This window comes from Lagopus leucura, unplaced genomic scaffold (assembly GCF_019238085.1).
Source record: "Lagopus leucura isolate 7727_CA_CO unplaced genomic scaffold, USGS_WTPT01 Super-Scaffold_100015, whole genome shotgun sequence".
NCBI lineage: Eukaryota > Metazoa > Chordata > Aves > Galliformes > Phasianidae > Lagopus > Lagopus leucura.
This window is the reverse complement of record NW_024962269.1, coordinates 14173706-14198059: the sequence shown is the minus strand read 5'-3', so window position 1 is coordinate 14198059 and position 24354 is coordinate 14173706. Positions and strand designations below refer to the sequence as shown.

The 24354-nt window shown below is 40.7% G+C and overlaps 1 protein-coding gene across 2 annotated transcripts; it reads right to left on the bottom strand.

Annotated features, from left to right (window-relative positions):
* Nucleotides 1-978: 978 nt before the first annotated feature.
* Nucleotides 979-21224, bottom strand: SYNM (synemin). Of its 2 annotated transcripts, none has more exons than XM_042875832.1 (4): nucleotides 20360-21224; nucleotides 14989-15113; nucleotides 9963-10036; nucleotides 979-8472 (listed from the first exon to the last, which is right to left on the bottom strand). In XM_042875832.1, the coding sequence occupies exons 1-4, from the start codon at nucleotides 21143-21145 to the stop codon at nucleotides 4661-4663; spliced, it is 4797 nt and encodes a 1598-aa protein (XP_042731766.1). In that variant the 5' UTR covers nucleotides 21146-21224; the 3' UTR covers nucleotides 979-4660. The 2 variants fall into 2 exon arrangements, with proteins under 2 accessions (XP_042731766.1, XP_042731767.1); XM_042875833.1 differs by lacking the exon at nucleotides 20360-21224 and adding an exon at nucleotides 19624-19716.
* Nucleotides 21225-24354: the final 3130 nt, after the last annotated feature.

The following is a 24354-nucleotide window of genomic DNA, read 5'->3' as shown; positions in this document are numbered from 1 at the left end:
TTTTTTCCATTTAAAATCAAGTACTTTTTCTAGATTTTAACAGAGTCCCCCTCTTTGCAGTGAACTCACAAGCGTGTCAAAAACAGGAAACTGAAAAGTAATATTAAATAGTATATAACCACCAACCCACTGTGAGACCATTCCTTACTATTCAGAGACACGCTTCAGGTTTCAGGGAAATGAGATCTTCAAAACTGACAGTTTAAGCAGCAATAATTCTTAACTTAGTGGATGAATGCTGAAAGTGTATTTCTGACAGAGGCCAATTTCAGTAGAGATTATTCTGCTGATCATTTAAGCAGCTTCAGAATATGCTGTGTTTTGTCAGTAGCTTCAAATACCTTTCTGCATGTTTTGGAAGAAATTGAGAACCATGTGTTTTTTTCTTGATAAGTTAAAACTGACTGATATCTTTAGAAAAATCTTACTGGCCACACACACAAAAAAAACTCATAATACCAACATAAAAATGTGCTAAAGGCCTGATAATTTACTTCATTACAAATAAAATAAGTGGTTAAAGAGAAAAATGAGCTTTAAAGCATATAGAGAGGTTAATGGAAAAGGAATTCTTTTTTACCGTAAAGCCTAAGCACACATAAAAAGATTTTCTTTGCTAAAAAAGAGTAAAAGATAGGACTTGCATTGGTCAACTGATAATGCTGGCATCTCCAGGAGTTACACCTTCTGTGTTGCTCTATTCTCTGCCTCTGATGTTACCAGCTGTTGAACTTGAGGCACTGCTTATCCGTGCATGTCGAATGTAGTTGCAATAAAGAATATTCTGATTTGCCATCATTTCCATCAGGAATGTGAAAGAGGAATGCCTTTCCTGGAATGAAAAATTATGTTCCTTCTTTGGACTGAAGCTCGTCAGTCTGAGAGATCTTAGAACGGGACATTTATAAATGCAAATTTCTTTTCCTTTGGCAACACAGCCTTTAAAGTATCAGACAAGAAGAAAGAGAAACATTTGCATTGATTTTGATTGTTTAATACTCAAGAGTGAAAAAGTGTAAAATCACAAAGCTTATACCACCACCAAAATGCAGTTTCATTTCAAATAACCAAAATACAAGCTGCCTGCAGTCTCATACAGCTGACATCAACAAACCCAGTTTCAACATTCTTACCGTCTTTTTAAACACCTGCTATTCACAAACATCAGTCAATACAGAGTTCCAGGTCTCTCACACAACTTTCCTTATATTCTATATCATATTTGATATATAGACCAGTGGTTTACACATTTACAAAAGTGCCCACTTCTTATCTATCTCAGTATATAAATAGTTTTTACCCCCCAAGATTAGTAGTTACATTTTAAAGCTTTTTTTTTTTAATCTAAAGTCACCATTAAATGTATTCTGGTTTGTTTTTAAATGAAAAGCACAACTTACATGAATATGCTTCAGAAGTGCATGCTGTCCAAGGTTATATCACCAATCCTTTCAGCCACATTGTAATATAATGCTCATGCAGAAGGTGATTACATAGGGTTAGTACATTAGACAACATTTGTTCTTACTAATAATGCACGTACCTATGGCCCTGATTCTGCAAATGCAACTGTAAGGCCTGCAGGATGTGACTGTCCACGTAACTACATTTTGTTGCTTGGAGGTAGTATTATCCAAAAGCTGTCATTATGCAAAATGCCTCGGGTTAATGAGAGCTAAGTGGAAAATCGGTGCTTACATAAACATTTCTAAAACTTATGCCATCCATACAAAATATTTGTTTTCACAGCCTGAAAGTATTCTTGCAAAGGAACTGTGCATATCTTTAAGTGTTATGCTAATGCACATTGCCAGTTCCCTAAAATAAACTAACTTTCCTACAGCTGAGTAACATCCTGCTCTTTAACAGAACTATTGAAAGTACTCCAAAGAAATGTTTCCTTTCAGAGTAGCGCTGTACCTTGATGTAGCCTACTAGATCTGATTGTGATGCCTACAGGAATTTTTGCAGAGGTGCTGTTGCCTCAGTGGAAATAATGTTTTCTTCTCTCCTGCATTACTAAGAACACTGGTGTTATGTGATTCATTTATGTGAATCCCTACTGGTTTTTTTCCTTCAGTTTCTTCACCTCTGAGCAGGTGAAGATAAGTATAACAGTGCTGAAATAGTCGATCCTAAGGACAACGTCTGTTTAAGATTACACAATAAAAAAGGTTTAACTTTGGGAGTAGCTTTTCATTGATTACAAAACACATTCTCTGCAGATGTTCTTAGATCTAATTTAAAGAAAATGTTTAAGTTTCCGGTTATAATCAAACCTCGAGAAGATTAACACTGATTACTTCTTTTTAAATACTGCTGCTTTTTACAGATCTGACTCCTTTCTTTATTCAGTTATATAATAGTTGAAGTACAGAATTTGATTGCTTGCAGTGAAGTATCTAGCTGGAAAGTTCTGCCTCAGACATAATTATTAAAACAAACAAAGACATTACAATTTAAAAAAAGTAGATGGTCAGCTAAGGAAACAAAAACAGGATGATATTTGAAGTATGATGACTAATAACACCCTACTTATAAATGGAAGCACAAGGTCTTTTATAAGTGCATACGAATAACTTTGAGAAATGCTGTTATGTTTCATGGTGAACAGTCCAGAGGAGCACAGCATACATGCCTTTGGTGCTTCCACAAACCTCAGTTTCCTTCATCTTCCAGCTGTTGATTACACTTCCAATTTCAATAAATGATTTCCTGGTGCATAATTAAAAAAATATTCAATCCTGATCAACGCTGATACTCACACTGCTGTGCTTATATAAAATCAGAAAAAATCAGAATCTATAGAAAGATTCGCAATGCAGACAAACCTCCTGAGTTAATCTTTGGAACATTGATAATAGTTTTAGTATACTTTGTACAGTTTCCAACTTAGTTACTAAGGCACACAACGATTAATCTGTTCCATATCTGAAACAGAATGATACGTCAGTCAGCAGGTTATTGCTCTTTAGCTTTGCATTTACATTCATATTATAAAGTAGCAGTCAGTTTTGAAAAATCTAGCTTCTGTTAATATTAGAAGAGTCTGAAAATTGAATATCCATGCCAGACTAAAACAGTTAAACTGGATTCTATTCTGAGTTAGCACACACAGAACTATGCACAAAGAACCACAGGAAAATAATTCTGTGTCACAGACTACCAGCCTGGCACATGATAGCCATCCAGACACAGGCGTGTTTCTACTCTGCAGAGAAAGTACAGGAGAGTGAGTGAGTGAGTGATATGCATGTGTGTGTGTGTGTGTGCGTGTGAATATAGCAGCTTCTCATCTGTTTTTTTTTTTTATTCTTGTATGTGTTCAGTTTCATATCTTCTTATCCCAGTGAAAAAAACATTTCAGCTGCTATTTTTGTTTCTGCCAGCACTGCACAGTTTAGTACAGTAACTGGTTCTGATTTCTGACCTGGACTTTGAAGGGACTGAATTTTTATTGTAAAGCTGATTTATGTCCTTCAAAGTGCAATCAAGTGAAATGAATACATTTCAAAATGGTTTAGGCAGAAACCAACTTTGGCCAGAGAAAAGTTTTATAACCAGAGAAAAGAAATACAAGGGAAAATTAAAATCTCTGGTTGGGTTTGCAGTTCTAGTGATCAGAAAGAGCATCTTCTCATTTGTAAACAAGACAAGAATTCTCTGGAAATTATCTGACACAAAATGATCACAGACACAATCTATATCATTTTTACGTATTTTCTTCAGATCATAGCTAGTATTAGCTAATTCCACTGTGCTAAGAAGCTATTATGTGATGTCCGACACGTCACACTTACCGTTAGCAACACCTAGTGTCCAGGTAAGCAATATACTGCAAAATAACTTGCTGCTGTTACTGTGCATACACACTGAAGCTGTAGAGTTGTCCTCCTTACTCTGGTGGAAGTACCATCTACTTTTTAATTTTATTCTTTTTTAAATGTACTACTCTGCAATTTCTCACTATGAATACTGCAAGAAAATTCTGCTTCAGTGGTACCTCTTTTTTTTTTTTTTAAATCTTTGCACTGCATTCTAACTATACAGATAATAGTATTTTTGTCTACTGTTGCCGTGCGTTTTTAAATCCTAAGGAATTGTATTGCAGTTTTTATAGCTGTAATAACTGTATCATTCCTTAAAATATTTTCATTAGGTATTGCATATAAATACACAGAAATGGAACGGAAAATCAGCTACCTACCACTCTCATTAGTCTTATGACCACTAACATTTCTGGTTAGTAGCTTTGAAGAGAATTGATGAATATTTTAGTAACCAAGTACAATACAGTATTTTTTAAAAATGGAAAAATCCTATTCAAATACACACTTGTAAATAAAATGCTATAAAACGGACAAAAAAACCTACAATCCTCTGAATTAGCCAGTAGCAAATTTCTGTCTCTATAGGCAGAAAAATCTGAAGTTACTGGAAACAGGCCTCTGAGGAAAAAAACATATTAATAGCATGATTTCTCCCAAAAACACAATTTCAAATCAAGTAAAAAGTGTACTGAATAGGTAGAAGGTTTCAATACTTCTCAGTTTCTCTCTCTCAAAAAAAAACCCCAAAACTAAACAAAAAAAAAAACAACACAGGATAATCAAGAACCTGCATAAACAAATTACCAAGTAGACGTCATTAAGGTGTCCTTTTAGAACCACTGTCCATCATTCTCTTCATCATCTTCCTCCTCATGGTCCAGGTAGAGAAGTGCAACTTTCTTTTCATCAGAAATAACTGACCTTTGGTCTACCATCCTTTGCAATTGAACAGTTTTATCAAAACCTGACTTCTCCGCTATGTTTTCAACATGATCTTGGGAAAAACTGGAGTGAATATAACTTCCTTTATTTTCACTGTCCCCACTGTGGTCACTTTCAACTCTAAACTGTGACTGATTAACAGAAGGGTCTTGTTTATTCGGTATGAGCATTGTTGCTTGTTCTTCACTTTCTGCCATGGATACTCCACCTGCATTGGAAACATCCATTTGAAAAGTAAACGACGTCTCACTGGATCCTACTTTAACATGCTTCATGGAGCTGCTGCTCTCAGACAACTCTCGTGTTTGTGAACGATCTTCTAGTGTTTCAGAAATGGGTCTTGTAAAGATGATTTGTTCACTTTGAGTTTCTACAGGAGTTATTCTAACATGCCTGAAAGATGTACTGATATCTGAGCTTCCTTCATTCTCTGAAAGATATCCCTTGTTCATGAGCTCTGGAGTTTCAGAAAGGGAGCCTTGATATATGATTTTCTCAGTTGTTTTAACTCCTGTTTGGCCTAACCTAAAATGCCTTACTGAGCTTTCTGAATGGGTCTGGTCTCCCACTTCGCTGATTTCAATATGCTCAGTGATGGGGCCCTGGTAGATGACTTTTTCAGCTGTCATAAACTCCTTAGGACCTAACTGAATGTGTCTTACTGAACTTTCCATCTGTGAAAAGTCTCTAGAATCGCTGATCTCTACTTTACCAGAGATGGGTCCTTCAAAGATAACTTGCTCAGAGTGAATCTCTTTTGGATGTAATCTAAACTGCCTTACTGATCTGCTGACATCCACAGACCCTTCTGTCTGAGAGAGATTCCCTGAGCTATTGAGCTCCAGAGAATCTGAGCCTGGCCCTTCAAAAGACATTTCTTCAATTACTTGCCTTGATCCTACTGTAACATGCCTCGTGGACCTGCTGATATCTGATGAAAAGGTCTGCTGGGAAAGATTTCCAGAATCCATCTCTTCTACAGTTGTCGTAATGGGGCCTCTATAAATTACTTCTTCTGTTGTTTGGATTTCTTTAGGACCCAGTTTAAAATGCTTCACAGAATGGCTCATCTCTGACGAGCCCTCTGTCTGAACAATGTCTTCTGTGGCACTGAGCATTTCAGAGCCAGGCTCTTCATATACAATCTGCTCAAACCTCTGGACTTCTGTTGGACCAACCCGAATATGTCTTACAGATTCACTCTCATCAGTTGATTCAGGTGAGTGAGAGTCCTCTCCAAAATGTGCAGTTTCCAAAACTGAACCATCATAAATGACTTTTTCAGTGGTATGATATCCTGTGCTACCACTCTTCCTGACTGTGGATGACCTGTAGACTTCTTGATTAGCCACAGGAGTGTATATATCACTGTGTGCAGAAACATCTGTTTCTGTACTGATTTTACCATCAACTCTCTCCAACTTATCTCTCTTCAAGGAGTGTGATGATGTCTTCTTCTCACCTGCAATTACTTCACTGAGCTCAGCTATGTTGAACTCATCAGCATTAAGGGTCTGAGAGAGATTGACTTCAGCAACAATTGTCAGCAAGCCTCCCTCCTCTGTTTGATGAACTTTTTTGATATCAAATTCCAAGTTACTAGAGTCAGCCTGACTTTCTTTTGTTAATGCAGACAGTTCCTCTTTTACACTTTCTGGGAGACTGCCTTCCAACTGTTCTAAAGCTTCCTTCAGTTGTTGCTTGGGGTCCTTGGTTTCCTTTGATAAAAGCCCCTTTATTGAAGCCTGAAATTCTTGGGGTATCTTAATTTCTTTTTCAATGACAACAGATTCAACATGGGATGTTCCAGCTTTGGGATGCTCTTCTCTTAATATGTGGGCAGTTGCTTCCTCCCCTACCACTCTGTACGTTTCCTCTGGAGAGCTTACACCTTCATCTCTCTTACTTTGTGTTCCTTGCAAAAATTCGTCCTGCCAAGAATACTTAATAGTTGATTCTTCTTCTATGTGAATTTGCCCATACACTGAGTCATCATCTTTTTCATTAATAATAGGATGATCATCAGGAACAGACACAAAGTATTTTTGTTCGATAGGTGAGTCATCTTCCTCAGTCACTTCCTCCACGTGAGTGAAGCTTTCATGGCGTTGTTTCCTCTTTTTAAGATCTTCATACGTAAATGTTATGTCTTGCTCCTCATCACCATAACGCTTCTCTTTTTCAGGGAATGTGTCTTCCACTTCCTCCACTTCGAAAGGTGTTGAAAAATCAGTCCTTTCATCAGTGGCATAATCCACTGTTTCCTCCACAATCTCAACATTAACGGACATATTCTTTGCATCCCCACTTCCTTTCAGGCCATGATGTACTATATCTTCTATCTCCTGTTTGGAAGGAGTTCCCTCAGCACTCTCTAACACTTTTCTAACATCCTGATTTGAAAGACTTCCTCGGCCAGCTTCAGCAGAAACATCTATGTTTTCTTGTACTCGAGACTGCACTGTCATCTCTGTCTTTATTTTCCCATCATCACCTTGCTTTTGCTTACTGAAAGAGGTTACTTTTGTGTCTGTTGATACTTCTGAACTAGAAGACTGTGTAAAACTTTTAAGAATGTCAGCAACAATGTTCTCTGCTATATTTTCAGTTGACAGAGTCTCCATTTTATGACTTCTGTCACTAGTTCTCTCTTCATCTCTCAGATTAGATTCTGAAACACTGACTTTGTGAATTTCAGCAGGCTTAGTTTCTCTGTCTCCTGTCTCTCTTCCGATGGAAGTTTTAAAATCTTGGGAACTTATATCTTTGTTATTCTTCTGGGATACTTCGTCAGGAGCAGGTCTTTCAAGACTGATGGGTATCTCAATGACTTCTCTGCTTTTGGATTCGAAGGATACATCTGTATCTTTTTTGCTTGATTCATTTTTCAAAGTTCTTGAAATTTCACTCCCTGCTACCTTCTGGTTAATGACTTCCTCCCGAACATATTTTTTCTGCTCTATTCCCATTTTTGCATCAGTCTGCCTTCCAAAATTAACACTTCTTTCATCTACAACAGTCTTCTCATCTACCTTTCTTTTCTCCTCCTTTGTTTGTTTCTCTAGCTTATCTTTTTCTTTAGTCAGTGATTTGCTTTCTTCAGTTGGTTTGCTGCCTCCTCTTTTTTCTTTTACTGTGGTCTGGGTTTCAGTTATGGTTGCTTCATATACAGATGGTTTTGAATTGGTGTTCAGCTCATAAGCTGGAAATTTAGAGAAGTTTGGTTTTGTTCTTAGATTTTCAGAAATCCTAGGTTTTGTGTCAGCTTTGATGTCCTTGTCTGATCTTTCAGCATGTGTTGATTGTTTTGAAAAAGATACTGTAGATGAAGATGTAACTTCTGTTTTCTTTCTTTCTGGGATTGTCTTTTGCTGCGTTTCAGTGTTTTTCCAGCTACTGTAGCCTGGAGTATATGTTCTTAATTCTTTGTGGTCTGTCACAATCCTTTCATCCTTTCTAATGGTTGATGAAGGGCGATATATTGAACCTAGTAAATCTTTTCCAAAGTCTTTCCCACTCACTGCTCTCTGTGATCCAATCTGTGTTGATTGAGCTGAATAGTGTGCAGAACCGCCTATGTTTGCCGCAGGTATTCTGTGCCTTGTATCAGTGATCCTGATAGCTGGTGAAGTTTTATTTTGACTTCTTTCTTGATAAGTAGAGTACATATCAGTGTAGTTATATGAAGAGTTTATAATATCTGCAAAGAGAGTGTAGGCAATCAAATATTAAAATAATGGCTTGTATCTAAAAAGAGCACAGAATAAAGAGGTCATGAACTAAGAAATGTAACACTAAAATTTGAAAGGAAACAATGAATCTTCATTTTCAGTAAAGCTTTGGAAATGAATTTCCATAGGTTTGGCATGATAATTAACTCTTTGCATATTACATTAAGGCTGAAAGCAAAGCTTTTTACTGAGTTGCAAGTTCTTGCTAACTTAACATTTTATGAGCCATTGGATATTATGGCGTTTACTTAAGAATTACTCCTTTCATATTTACATTGATGCCCACTCACATTCACAAGTTCTTATTAAAAAGCGTATGCTAATATCCTAGGCTTGGTTTTTTGCTTCTTCAGTCCAAGTGCTCTGAAGTTTCTCTGTTTCTACAGACAGATGGCATACATGCTGCTGCATGCTGAATACTATCATTTATAGCCACAAGATACAACAAGGCACAATAAAGGAGAGTAATCAAGAATCTCTTAGCCTATATCTGTACATGTTAATAAAATGGACCAGCAATAATTGCCCAGCTCTAAGACTAATTCAAATCTCCTATTCCTAAAAAGCTAGCTACATCTACTCTGACTTTTGGCAGTGCTTCCTGGTCTGCAGTAACCACTGACCACACCGGAGCATTGTCTGCGAAAGGACTGAGTAATCCACATCAAAACTGTGCCAGAGGCACTGATAACAATTTAACATTATAGGCAAGTGTATGCAAGTGCTTCACCTATGCTGTAGTCTATTTAATTTACTACTACACATACAGACTTCCAACCTCTTCTGAGACTAATGTCTGTGATGGTCTGGTGAGTTTAAGATAACACTTAAGACAAAACTCAGGAGCGTTATCAAGACTAATTCCAATGTTAATGAGAGTTGCCCTAGCAGTCAGCTCGTAAATTCATCTCATCTAGTATCCTGTTTACAGCAACCAACAGTAGAATAAGGAAGAGTATAAGAACAGGGCAAGTAAATAGTGATACTTCCCTGGTATACTCTCACAGCCTCCAGAGATTTGCAGCTCCTAAGATAGAAATGGTATCTTTATGTTTAGTATGTCTTTGATTTGTCTTTTCTTACTCTGCTTAAATTTCTCTTTAAACCCACGTACATTTATTAACACTCACAACGTCTCATGGTTTCAAGTCACAGTGCCGTGGTTTTAACAATGTTTTGTTAAATACTTCTTGCTTCATTACTTCAAAACTCTCTTAACAACTATGGGCATCCGAAAGTTTTTGCACTGTTGAGCTACGAAACATCACTCCCTGCTTAACTCCTCCACCTGAGTCACAATTTTACAATTTTCTTATACACAGAGCACTATGCTGATTTAAAATATTAAAACTCAAAACCAATTTCACAGTACACTGATAAAACAGAAACACTGTAACACACTATTTTCCAATTATATTTAATTTAATTCAATTTTCATTTTTTAATGTTCATTTTTTACCTTGAGGCAATTTCCCTATAAGCTGATCTCTCCATGTAATAATCCACTGGTTGCTTTCCCCTTCCAACAAAGCCCTGCAAAACACATAAAAAAGCATTCCATCAGGATACTGGGAAAAATAATCATAACACTTTAAATATATAAGTCTTAGAATTGTAAAAAATTATCCTGCAATTGGGTCTGATCCTGAATGTTATTCTCACCTCATAATTTTACCATTAGAAATCCTTGTCTTACTCTGAGTTCAGAGAGTTCACTTCTTTAGGATAATACAACGATCTTGCAGTAGGTTATAGCATACAAATTGTAACTTCCAAACCTGTCAATATATTGCTCCTGACGTGGAAAGGATACACAGATTTGCATTATGTAATCGTACAAACTAGCATGTTTTCCCAGAACAATAGTCTTACAATGGAACTAGGAAAAAATGAGCTAAGCAAAACTTAGCAGATATTCAGTGAAGTTTTTTCAGAGAAACACGCAGATACATTTTATAAAGAAATGGCAAAAATGAAATAATACTGGCAAGCAAATAACCAGCTTGGTTACGTAGTAGTAGAAGTGTTGCAATATTACATACAAGGTAACAGTTATTCTAATTTCTATAGAATGTTATTTCTATCCTTTTCAGGTGAAAATTTTACTTCTACTGTCAAAGAGTGGCTAGTGCTGGAAATAATTATTCTTAGTTCTTATTCTACCTGAAATCAACACAACATATTACACACCAAAGGACTAGGAAAAATCTTTGTGATAGAAACTTTTGCGCTGGTGGCACACATTTACTGTTCTTGGAGACATCACACCCAGCTGATTGCTTGAGAACACTTGCTATCCTACCTTTATGCCAAATTTTGCTCCCTATATGGCATGCCTGAGCATGGACCCCTCTCAAGAACAACCAGACAGAGCCACAGGTTTGTTCAGTTCCTAAATAACTTGATGGCCTACTTTATTTTTTTCTAGTTGTGGAAAATACTCCAGAGGTACATTTCCTACAGATACTAGCAAAGCTGAGGGGCAAAATATTTTCAGCATTAACTGCTCTACATTAAGAAATTGATATAGGCAAATAGCATACTCCTACCCCCTCAGGGGAAAAAAGAACCGAATTGCTCTCTAAAAAAAATAAAAATTGTTGGCTTCTTCTGTTTACAGAGTACAAAAACTAGATAGTGGAGTGACATCTTATTCAGTCCTAGTATTTTTAGATATGGTGATTCAATAAGATTGGATCTCAAAATTTCTAATAAATTCTCTTGAAATACTTGTTTGCTTTCTTCTCTTCTGCTACTCCTATGCTTGTACTGTCTGACATGAAGTGTATCCAGCAGTTCTTAAAAAAAAAAAAAAAAAAAAAAAAAAAACCAAGAAGAGGAAAAAAAAGAAAAAAAAAAGTAGTTTGCATCTTCTCCATTGTAGCTGGGTCACAATCTATGCTATACACCAAAAAAATGCTAAACTGCAGCATTCGGGTTTTATCAGCCTAGAAATTCTACAGCAGGTTCTTTAAATATGCAACTGAATGCTATAATCAGTACAGTACTTTGGTGTTTTTATGTTCACTCCCACTGGTGAGATAACTGTTTCATCATTTCCAGTTTTGGAAATGCCGGATGTTTTGCACTGATAAAAGCAGCTGCAACATCAAAGTTGTCAAGGGGGGAGGCTGCAGGACTGTGATAGCCAAGGCTTCTGACTCCCTAGCAGGGAGCTGACAGCAATTGGCGACTGTGGGATAAACGCATTTGCTATGCCTTTCCAGCAAAATGAACAATGCAGACATTTTAAATATCACCTGTAGATGATGACTAGCCAGTTTGAACATTGCATGCTTCTTTGGGTTTCTGACTGCCTCTACATTCAATGGGACAATACTATGTCAGCAAAGATCACCTGTAAGATTTTCTCTGCAACCGTGCATTTACCCTGGTTCAGAAGAAACACCAGATTAGAACTGCCCAACATTATTTACAGGTTACTTGCTTCCTTAAACAGGTTCAGATAAACACTTGCAGTTATTTTGTTAAATTCAACCTTAGAACAACCTTTACTAGTGAAAATGAAAATACAAGCAACTTGTCTTTGTCCACATTTAGTAGCAATGAAATCAATTCAACATTTCTAGAGAGTGTTCCCAAGAGCAAACATCTTATCTGATTAACATGGTGAGTGCCAAAGGATTTGCTCTGAAATAAATGCTAGAAAAACTGCTGACATTCCAGGTACATATCAAGGAGCTGGCAATGAAAATGTTAACCATGATGAAGGGAACTAAGAATGTGGGTAGTTTGACTAAGGATTTCTGGCTGCTATTAAAACAACAGTTGTTCAGTTGCTGCAGCAACGTATGAAGTCACTAAAAATAAGAGGTAACTGTATACGGCAAAGGGCAACAGCACACAGAAAAGCTGGAGCTGAAATATTACTTCTGAAAATATGTTGTACTTGAAAATGAAAGGCAAAGCTTCATGAAACCTCTAAAAAACTGGGCAGTGGATCAGTGTTTTACTGTATACTGTTCATGATCGATTTCCTCAAGCTTATCAGGTAAACAAGAAGATATTAAACCGATATTGGTTTAATTAAATTACCATAAGAAACTATAGTATAAAGCACTAGTCTGGAAGTCAGCAAAGCCAGTTTCACTGGCTTCACCTTCACTTCAGTTTATGTAAGTAATTTTGCTTCTCTATTTCTTTGCATCACTTCTTAATAACAATTATTTAAGCCATAAACTCTGTGTGGTAAAGTCTGCTTTAAATCTGAAACTGAACCATTGAATAGTGGAGTGTTAATCTCAACTGTATGAACTTTTTAGTATTTATAGAAATGACAAAAAGCATTCCTTCAAATTGCACTCTAAAAAATAACTGTCAGCCAATTCCTGGAAATCTGACTCCCTGTGACATACATAAACACTGACCTAAGACTTAACTTAAATATTTCCAGAAAATAGTACATCTGCACCTTTAACACACCTCATTATTAATGCCATTTATCTAGGGTTACGTGTAGCAGTTATACGGTAGCCAACCTGAAGCCCTACTGTGTACTGGATGCTAAAAGAAAAAGTGGTCCAGAAGAGCAGATAGATGAGCTACACTGGTTGGGTGGAGAGGGAGAAGATGCCAAAGGTAAAGGAAGTCATGTAAATATTGTCATGGTCATTCACAACAGCAGTAACTTGATCTGTATCAATGACAAAAACTGAAAATCTCAGAGGCAGTTCGCCAGCAGACCATAAAAATTCATCCTCTCCATCCTGAGTATTTGGAAAGAGTTGTAAAAAACTTTGGGAAATGGAATGGGGTGGAGGAAGCATTTTTAGGGGGTAAAGGCCAATCCAGCACAGTTCTTTTCCATTGTGAGACGAGAGGACAAGGACTGTGTGAAGAATAGCAGGTGACAAACTGTACATAAAGCAGCCTGAACATCAGTGACTTAGAATGTTGTCCAGGAAATAAAACAAAGACAAGTATACTCATATATCTCATATACAAGTTGTATGCAGGCAGTAACAAAACTGACTGGAGAGGCTATGGTGAACATCTGAGGAGGCCTTAATGCTGGTGAAGATTTCTTGAGGGGTAGAATTGGAAAGATTCAAAAGAAATGTTGATGGAGCAAACCAACCTAAGAAGGATTGGAAAGTAGATCTGATAAGTGCATTAGGAGGTTCTGACAACAACCATGACCAAAAACTGCTTTGTAGGCTTCACTGCTTGAAAACACAGCATGATAACCTAGAACAGAACATTTGCATGACATAGGATTTCAAAATAAGATATTTTACCCTTCAACAACAAGACAGTTTAGGAAGGGCAGGAAAATAACTTACGTAGAGGCTCAGGGCAGCCTCGGCTATTTGAAATGAAGCTTCTGATAGCTGAGGAGTCATAGATTCATACAGACACTTGAGTGGAAAAGTATTAAATCTAACCATTGATCTGACCTACCACATCCCATCACTAAGCCATGTTCTTTTGGTGCTATGTACAAGTTTCTCAAATTCTGCCAGGGATGAGGACTCTACCACTTCACCAGTCAGCCTGTGCCAATGCTTGACCAGCGTGAGCCTTGGATCCCACAGCAGGAAGAATGAGCAGACCTGGATAGGAAGTACACTTGGCCCTTGGGGAAGGGTGTTCTTTGCAACAACGAAGCTTATTGCCAGTGCCAATGCAACTGACTAATGGAAAGAACTAGCTTTAGAATGGGACCTGTAGGAGTCGTAAAACAAAAGGAAAACATAGGTGGGAGGTAAAAAAAAGACAGCTCCAAGAGGCTGACCAGACTGCCTTTCGTGCCAAGAGGAGTGGAGGCGCCAGAGCCTTAATGGAAACTTCTCAGTGGAAAGTTCAGGATGCTGAAGTGAGGTGCCTTTTGTCTCCAATATGCATAAACAAGGGTATATGCCAGGATCCTTTGTGGAAACAAAGAGCAGCTGGATTCATGTGCCATGGTTATCGCAGATCAAAAGATCTGGCAGAAGAACTGGATTTCAAAGTATTGATCAGCAGTCCAGTCTCTTACTAAGCAGCTTCCTTTACAATAGAAGTAGCATCTGTCTCCAGCCCATAAGTTCATCTTTTTTTTTCCTTCTGAATCACTTCTACACTATGTACAAACTGATACATCACGATTCTCCAGACAGAAATAGTCTGGCCTTCCAGCCACACATCTGCCAAGTCTCTAGTTATATACATACAGTACTGAGGATTTATGAGCAGAAAGATTGTTTGTTGATATCTCACATTTGATCCAAACATACTTCCCTAGCAAATAAAGAATATAAAAAACTGGGATTTATCAAACAGACTTTTCTGTGATTTTCTCACTCTTCTCCAGCTGGAACAAAACAATTGAAAACTCACTATTTACATCAACATTGCAAGAGGCCGCTAAGCAGAATATTTAATGATGAATTTTGCTGTACAACTTGACAGACAGCAGCTATACTGCCTCATATTTATTATCATTATCCTCTGATTAGACAACTGAGTGTGACTGAAATACTTACCTGTAAGTTTCAATTTCAAGGATGAGACCTGCTTTCACCTGCAGCAGTTCTTGATAGTCCTTCAGGTAATCTGTGATTGACATGGTCAGGAACTGCTTTTCTTCTTCTAGAGCATCGATTATCCGCTAAAAAGAAATACTGATTTTTAGTTTTGAATAAGCTCTAAAATCTGCCATATTTGAATGCTTAATAACTTAAAAGTTTTAATTACAAATAATAATAATAATAATAATAATAATAAATCTGGGGGAGCAGTAAATCAACATATTCCATCATTTCAAAAAAACAGTACAAATCAGCTCTGGGACTTCCTTACATACATTACTACTGAAACAGTTTTGTGCTGAGATTTCACTTTATCAAGCTAGTGAAATATTTAAGCAAAAGCCATTCAAATGCTGCATACAAAAATAATCAAGTGCGCATAGCAAAGAAAATACACTGCTTTATAAACGTGACTTGTGTGGGATTCCTTCTGTCATTTTAAGGGTTTAGATTCTTGAGATCTGATTTTTTGCAATTTCTTTGCTAAGAGAACCTGGCTGATTTCTTTGTTAGTATTTTGAGGTCCACACACATGGGCCCAAATTTTGGTTTCTAGTACATCTAGAGATACTCAGTGCCTAAAAAGTGAAGGAAGAACCTCCAGAAGTTCCTTCCCACCAAGTTTTCTACAGTCTTTGGATACTTGCTTCTAAATCCACCCACTACTCTTCTAACTGCTACTCCGAAGATATACAAAGGAGTGCTCATCTTCATTGTGGTTGATGAATATAACTTTGCACTTTTATATGGTGCCTATAAGTTACCTGAGATGAGCAATGACATAACCAAGTCCAGATCTTTTTGAAAAGTTCTGAAAATGAAGTTAGAGGCAGATACTACAAAATACTGAAGTACAAGATGATCTAAAATTTAACATACTCATAAAATACCACACTGAAACTTAAAAGCTGACTAACCATACACAACACAAAAAGCAACAAAGCCTTCTTAAACAGAACACTGAGATTTGATTTAGACTATAATAAGTGAATTCTGCTCTTGAAAAGAACACCGCAGAACACAAGGGCTTTAATCACTGGTGTTACTTCTCACATGAAGGGCAAACCTCCATCTCCAGAAAACAATCCTCTCCCTGATAACTGAAAGGAGTTTGTTTGGTACAGACTCAGAACTGAAAGTATCGGTGGTAGCTTTCAAAGCGATTCTTCATGGTTTCCCTGCTATGGATATCATCTACTAATCCAAAATCAATCCTCATCAGCCAGCATGCTGAAGCTAACTAAAATGCTATAGATTACACTTGGTTCTGAGGGCCAGGGAGACAGAAATGAAATCACAGCAAAGGCCCAGTCCTATTTCATTCTTATCACTCTGCACTGTGCAGGAACCAAACTGTCATTTACAAAGCAAAGTCTCATACACATATATGGTACTGAACAGGAATTCATGACAGCATATTTTAGATTGCATCTTAACAAATGCTTTGCAATACAGACAGCAACATCAAGATGGTGGTAGTCTAGTTTTTGAAAATGCAGAGTATTTTATTTTTATGCACCAAGTGTTCAATTGTCACAGTATGAAGAATAGCATAAAAGCATACATGCAGCAGGAGACTCCCCAAACTGGTTAGAGCTAGTATGATATGCTGCTGGCAGAAGCAAGGTTTAAGAACCAAGAACATAAAGTGCTAGCCTTTCAAACATTAATAGGCTTTTTTAATGCAAAAGCAAAAAGAAAGCTTCAGGAAGGAAGCTGCCTGTATCTTCATATGCGCATGGGAATATCTGTCTACCTATTTCTTCTGTTGTATTTGCAGCTCTTGTTCTATGATTAGACTGACATTTGGGCATTAATTTTACTTGATGTAACACATCTTGTCCTTGGTCTTCAGCATATATTAAAGCTCCTTTTTTATGGCAGAAAACAAATAACATTTGTGTATCTGAAACAGCACTATCAGCCATCCACTAGGCTCTCCAGACTGTAGCGGAGGTAACTGCACTGGTATGGTTCTGCATGGTGGCAAGCAGAACCACTGACCTTTAGAGGCTCTTAGGCAACAGTGCTATTCAAGAACTGACACAATGGAAAATCCCAAGACCAGAAGAGAAGAAAAGTGCCAGGCCTTGCTTTTAAAAGGAAAAGGCTGTGAGAAGAGAACAGACAGGGTGTTGCCAGAAGAGTCTACAAAAGAAACAAAAGACAAGAAAGACTGGATATCTATGAGACCGATCCCTAAAGGTGGTAAGATACAAAACAAGAAGATTCAGGCATTTGTTGCCTCTTCATTAAATACAGAGACTAAATAAATAAAATTAGTTACACTGTCCTAATGATTACCATAAGGGGCTACATAACTGGGCTAGCTCCGTACTTGCTCTGAAGGAATTCATTCCAACAGGAGGAGACGTTCTGTAGACCGGATGGCAGACAGCCTCTTGCCCAGCCTTCCAGTCACTGACATTTAACTATGGTGCAGAGCACAACATACCGTTTCCAAGCATGCTAAAAAGCTGTCTGAAGCCCAGGAGGTGGGAAACTGACAAACATCAGTTTTGTAAAAAGTAACCTGTGCTGTTGCAGCCATGTTTGCTTCACGCTTACTCTAAGGGAGTAAGTGTGGCTCCTCACCCATATCAACCCCTCTCAAAGTCCTGGTGAAGTCCCACTAGAACTGTATGACTGAATAGAAGCGATTTTCTCATCCTTCAGGGGTCTCTTTCCAGTCAGCAGTGGGAAATTTCAGAAGGACAGTAGGGGAAAAGAAAGTACTTGTGTTGTCCAACTGTACCTACTGAGGGAATAAAGACACAACATCGGGCTCCAGCCCCTTCCAGCGGGTACTGTTTACCAACCCCATTCAGTGGCTCAGTAGGGGGAGGAACTGTGCTTAGCTGGCTGGAAACTGGTACACAAAAAAATGCATGTGACATATTGATATTACATGTTCATTTGACAAATCATTTTCTTTTTCTCTGGAGCTCACAACAAGACTGACACAGCTCTAAAACCCCTGAATTAGTGAAAAATTTCTGCCTCCTTTCGAAGCAACAGCTATGTCCTTTCTGACACCTGAAAACTGCGGAGCTTCCTTCTGCTGTCACTCCATATTGAACCTGGTACTCAAATCACTGAGAGTGTTTGTGTAAGTATTTTGAGAGCACACAGCTGAAATGATGGAAGTGAGATATAAGAAATCTACTGAGTTCATCCCACAGCACCCAGGACCAGTGAAAACGTTCCAAACAGTGCGTGATTCACAGCATGCCTGGTTCAGCTGAATTATAACTCCAGGCACATATTTCTATTTAACGCTGCTGAAAGCTTCAGTGAGGACAGGGATGGGGTAGGAGACAAAGATGGACATATAAGGCGACTGGATGATATATGGAAAGTATGAATAAATCTAACTGCTATTACAGCTGCAGTGGACAATAATCACTTGACTTAAATCTGTACATACTTATCATTTCTATGTGACACTTTGCAATAAATAGGCACGGAATAGAAACTCTTTAAAGAGTCATAGAAAATCTATGCTAAATGTACCTTTACCAATAAAAGAAACATTGAGAGGAAAAGAAAAAAAAAAAAAAAAAGCTTTGATCACAAGAACAAAACTTGCACAAGCTGCTTCTACACATTCTGCAATTTGTTTTCCTGAATGTGAATCAATGTTTTTCTCTTTCTTATGCACAAGTTACTGCAAAGGACCTTTTCCACTGGAAACCAAACAGTTTAAACAGTGCAGTGAGGACAGATTTTGGAAATCAAAATAACAAAACATTAGTTGGCTTATGTACATTTGTTTAAACTTATGATCCTAAAAGAAAAGTTTAAAGAATGACAGCTTTTGAGGTTTTTTTCCTCTTTACATTTTCCCCTGGCTTTGATCAATTGATAGATTTAATTAGTGAGAGATTTACACAACACTTCTAAATCTTTGGAAGAGTTTACATACGTGATTGGAAGAATAAAGTCAGAATAAAGGCTGTCAAAAATGAAAGGAGGAGAGGAGGAGAGGAGGAGAGTCTGAAAAGACTCAGAAGTTAAGAGCTTTTCAGATTACTTCTTACTCTGACTCACTTCACAGCAATCTGCAAACTACGCAACTTGCAAACAATCCAGTAGCCTACAAAAACCAGACACACAGCAGCAGGTCCCAGTCCTATCCCAACTGCCAGCGTCTCCATAATCTGCCGCTGCTGGATACAATGTCACATTACCACCAGGGCTTCACACAAACAAGGAGCTCCAACAGAGTGTTAATAAAAGGATCTAACAATGAACAAAAGAAATGTTGCCCTCGGGAAATGGATCGATGGTCTGGATGATCTAATATGTGCTCTCCACTCTAAATCTGATGAACTGATATTTTTTCTGTCCTGGCATTTGCTGATATGTTCAGCATGATTATACGTGCCACCAAACATTATTCTGGCTGCAAGCAAATTCTCAGCTACAGATGCTATGATAACCTTCTGTTTAAAAACATCAAACAGTCATCTGAAACAGCTGCCAGTCACCTACACTGGTATGGTTTTATTATCAAACAATTCCTATTAATCTTGTTGTTTGTAGCACAGTAATACATCTTCCTGCCTTCAAAAGAATAAGTTTCCTCACCTATAGTGTGGACCACAAGCATTTCTCTAGGCTCAGAAGCGTGCGTAACACTGGAAGAAAATTCAGATCACTTCTCTGATCTCACCAAGTCAACCTTAAGTCTCAGGCCAGAAGGAAAGCTTTGTGTCCCAGTGCTCGGGGACTCACTTTATCACCCCCAGGGACTGCTCTGCGTCACCGTGTGCTTGAGCCAACCTGAGCGGCAGCCCTGGAAAGTCTGCGAGCCAGCTCTTGGGAACTTGGCAAGGGCACTGGGAAGGGAGCACCTGTCACCAGGAAGATGCTCTCAGGGTCACCAGCACACTCAGAAACCCCACCCTTCGCAGAGGACTCTCCCTGAAGCGGTGCAACAAGGCTCCCTGCAGCCCCAAGAGAAGGGCTTTTTCAGCCCGAGGAAATCCTGCTGGAGGGAGGCAGAGCGGGGCAAGGGAGCCCAGGCCCACAGGTTTTTATGCACTTCCCACGGCAGGAGCAGGACTCAGAACCATGGGAGCGGGCTGCCAGCATAACGGAGCCTTGTGCAGTGGAGTGCTGGGCGATCAGGATCACATCTCACTACGGACCAGAACTTAAAAAAAAAAACAAAAAGCGAATGGGAGGGTGGAAGGAGATGCAGAGGCACCAAAAGAAGCGCCAAAGAGGGAGTGTGAAGCAGCACGGCTGGACAGCCTCGGCGAAGGGCCGCGATTGAGGGACGACGCGTCCCCGGACCCGGGAAGGCAACAGTGCCACGCACCTGGTACTCGTCCACCTCGGCGCCGTGGCGGTCCTGCATGGCGAGCAGCTCCTGCTCCAGCCGCTCCCGGAGCCCGCACAGCTCCTGGCCCTGGCGGTGGAGGTCCTCCAGGTGTTGGCGGCACTGCCGGCTCTCCTCCCGCAGGAGCTCCAGGTTCTCTCGGCTCCGCTGCGCCTCCTGCTCTTGCAGCCTCTGGATCTGCTCCTGATAGCGCAGCAGAGTCTCCTGGCAGCTCTGGCTAAGCAGCATCTCGTAGGTCTCCTCCAGCTCCTCCAGGCTCAGGGCGGACAAGGGGGGCGGCAAGGCGGCCAGGTCCATCCGCAGCTCTCGTATCTCCACCGCCTCCCGCCGCTGCCGCTCCGCCAGGTGCCCGTGCTCGTCCTGCATCTGCAGCAGCAGCTCCTCCAGCGCCACGCACTCGCCCTGCAGCCGCTGCAGCAGTTGCCGCTGCCCGGCCAGCTCCGGCTCCAGGCGGCGGCGCATCGCCAGCACCTCGGCGCCCAGCAGCTGTAGCTGCTCCAGCTCCCGCCGCAGCCCGTCCCGCTCCAGCTCCGCTTCCAGCTTCGCCTGGCTCAGCTCCTCCAGTTGCATACGCAGCCAGGCCAGCTCCTGCTCGGGCACCCGCAGACCGATCAACTCCTGCTCCCGCAGCTCCGCCAGCTCCCGCGCCAGAAAGCGGTTCTCCTCCTCCAGTTCCCTCACTCGGGACACGAAGACCCGCAGCCGGGAATTGAGCTCCTGCAGCTCCCTCTTCTCGTCCCATCCTGCTTCCCAGCGCCGCCACATCTTGTCCGGACTGCGGATCGGAGCCGCTCTGGCCCCTGTGCCGCTGCTGCCGCCGCTGCGCAGCTCCTGCCGCCTCTGCCGCCTCGCCGCGGGCTCTGCGCTCCGCCGCCGCCTCCCGGCCCCGCTCCGCTGCCAAGCGCCGCCCGCTCGCCGCCGCCCGCCTTCGCTCAGCTGCCCTGCGGCGCCCCCTGCCGGCCGCTGCCCGCCACGCTGCGAGCCGGGGCGCTCCGCGGGAGCCGCCAGAAGCGCCGCTGCCGTGCGCCGGCCTCCCGGGAGGGGAGACAGCCCCTTCGGGACAAGCTCATCCTTCCCTCGGTGTGGGGCCACCCTGGCTGAGGCTCAGCCTGCTTTACCATCTCTGCGCCGCCGTAAATCTGTTTCCCGTGGGGGTTTTGTACAGTTTGTGATCCACCGGTGACCATTCTGCGGCTGGGCCTAAGTCAGTGTCAGACGGAGCCAAAAGCCATTTCAGAACGGCACTTGTAAGCTGAGGAAGCTACTGAAATGCCTCCAGTTTTGAACTTGTACCACGACTCACAAAATCTTTGAGCAACAGAAACGTGCTCAGTTTCCCGGGTTTAATGCTGCGCAGAAGCGCCTGCAGCCAACGCATCCCTGTGCCCAATTCTCTGCCTTGTTTGGCACCATATATGGGCTGGATGCAGAGAAGTTCTTTCACTGACTGCACCAAGTCTGACTTTGCATGAGCTGTTCAGCAAGAAGACAGAAAAGCATCACCCTCTGTGCTACCCACCAAATTAGAGAAAAAGATGAGGAGTGACTCATGCCAAACTTTTTCATCTCCCCAGGCATCCTCTCTATCTTCTCTCTCTTCCTCTTACACACACTTAAGCTTCAGCCAGTGCAGCACTGGGTGTTTTGCAGAAATTTGCAGCTTTGCATCAGGCAGCCAGCACAGCCCCCACCTCTGCATTGACTCCTCAGGACAGTGCCCAACCCAAGCTCACACTGGGAAGCAGCTGGAGTTTGGCACAAGCCCTGCAGAGCTGGGATCAGGGCACAGCCATACTTTGTTGACAGTGCTACACACTCATCTCTGCTCTGTCCCATCCCTCCTGAACATTCCCAGCCTGGCACCACATCTCCCTTCTGTCAAAAGGCCAGATTCTGGCTGCTGCTTTGCTTTCCATGGAGAACCTTTCCTTTTAATCTCAATAAAGCCTACAGGATTTAAGTCCAACCAACACAGATAAATCATTGGCTTTGGCCTAAAAGTGAGCCAATTTAGATTTGCTCTGTCAGAGGTCACCGAGAAGCTGATTTACTAAAGACATTTGCTTTTTCTTGGCCTTGTGGTCAAAATCAAGTCCCTCAGTGACATTTTAACACTTGCTGTTCTTTTATGAGGCAAACCACTATGCTTCCGAGAGGAGGTAAGTTCCTGTGGTTTACAGGCTGTTTCTACCTCTGATGTCACTGTTATCCTAAAACCCCTGAATAAAGAACACTGGCAACCAGTGCTCTGCCCACAGCAATGTGCTGCTCTGACAGGAGCAGGGCAGCTGGTTTAAGCGAGCTTTCTGAAGCTTACTGTAGATGTCCTGCCAAATAACTTACCAGCAGTTTATTGTTCTTCCTTGCTAACAGTCCGTCTGGTTGTTGGTTGGTTGGCTTGTTTGGTTTGGTTGGTTGGCTGTTTTCTTTTTGCTTCAACTGTATACATAATTTTTTTGATGGCGCTGTAGAAAATCCAGCTTGCTGCACCTCTACTTTTATCTGTCTTAAAAAAAAACCAAAAACTCACCATAATCTCTTTCTAGATGCTAAATAGCTTTCTGTGCTAGGGAATCAACTTCTCCTTGTTGTGTATGTTGATGTCTGCTGTTGATGCTGTCTGTAGCTTGTTCCTGGGCCCAGACTACAAGGCTGTTAGCAAATGGGCAGTTTGGCAGGGGAATGACATGGGCAAAGTTTAGGCTCTTTCTAAAGCAGAACTCAAAGTTTTCTGAGGTGGATTCAAACACTCTGAAGCTCCTTGAGAACTTCCTGATATCTCCAGGTATGCAGACACCTAAAATGCAAACCCATCCTTGGCATCGTTCTCCCTGAAGACTTTAATGAACATTCGCATTTGCAGGAGAAGGGAAAGGGAAAGAAACCTGATGTCCTCTACCAGTGTCAAATGAATAAAACCCTGAGGCTTCTGCTGCCACAATAGTTTATCTGCCCTTGTAGGAAGAGGTGAGGTGGTACCACAACTTTGCAGTGACTGAAGATGGCTGCAGAAGAGCCTGACAAAAGAGATCACTTTTTCAGCAGCAGATCATGGACACATCTGAGGCAAGCTATGGACCAGAGCCTCCCTCCTCCCCAGATAAATCCCTGGTGCTATGGGCAACACCCTGCCTCTAGGAAGTAGAGCAGTTAATAGTAGCAAAGATCTGAGGAGGGAAAGGGCAGAAGGAATTCACCATCTTCACTGCTATTTCGATGATAGCAGAGGCAAACTGGGTCTCTGTGGTCTCTTGAGCTTTAGAGAAGCTCTTGTACTTTTCAAAGGTTCATTATCAGCATCCTACAAATTACAAAGTGTCACCCTAGTAACTCTTACTCCTGTTTTAGCACCAATTGTTATGCTTTCTTTCTCATCTGTGAAGTTTAAAGGATGAAGCTGTCACTGGGGAAATGTTCTGGTTTTGACATTCTTGAGACAGACACAAAGAAAACATATGGTTAATTAAAAAGGTGCACAAGATGTTGTGATTCCTATTTGTACGGCAGCTTCAAAACACGTTTGTTTACAGATGATTCCTGCAAGTAGATCAATGGAGGAATATTCCTCTGAACCAGGTGGGGAAAGAATGTGAAGTACAGTGTTTCCCATCTTCACCTTCTGGCTTTCCTGGCTACCTTGCTTTTATGATAGTGATAATAAAGAAACCACTGTCAATTTGATGAATATCAGGTAATTCCACACTACTAGAGAAACACTTGGGTTCTCTGCATCACTTTTACTGGGCCCCACCAAGCTTGGAAACCCTGAAAAACTGGCTACAGTGTCACCATGGGAGGTGATGTTTCTCCATGGGCTTGAGAATCCTCTCTCCTCTTCCAGACTAGGAACGTTTTTTGGTACTCCATTGCAGCATCACCAGTGTCCTCCATTGTTTTCAACAGGAGTTTCACAGTGCATGGATTTCTTCCATAAGCTGAAAGCAGGAGCTTATCTGCAGAGCCGTTTTTGCTGT

What these genes read in the sequence shown, in the direction of transcription:
- SYNM (XM_042875832.1), bottom strand. Translation starts at nt 21,145, where the DNA reads ATGTGGCGGCGCTGGGAAGCAGGATGGGACGAGAAGAGGGAGCTGCAG. An exon ending in CCGAGGTGGACGAGTACCAG is followed by an intron (nt 15,114 to 20,359) that starts GTGCGTGGCACT and finishes ATTTCTTTTTAG; the next exon opens with CGGATAATCGATGCTCTAGA. An exon ending in CTTGAAATTGAAACTTACAG is followed by an intron (nt 10,037 to 14,988) that starts GTAAGTATTTCA and finishes TGTGTTTTGCAG; the next exon opens with GGCTTTGTTGGAAGGGGAAA.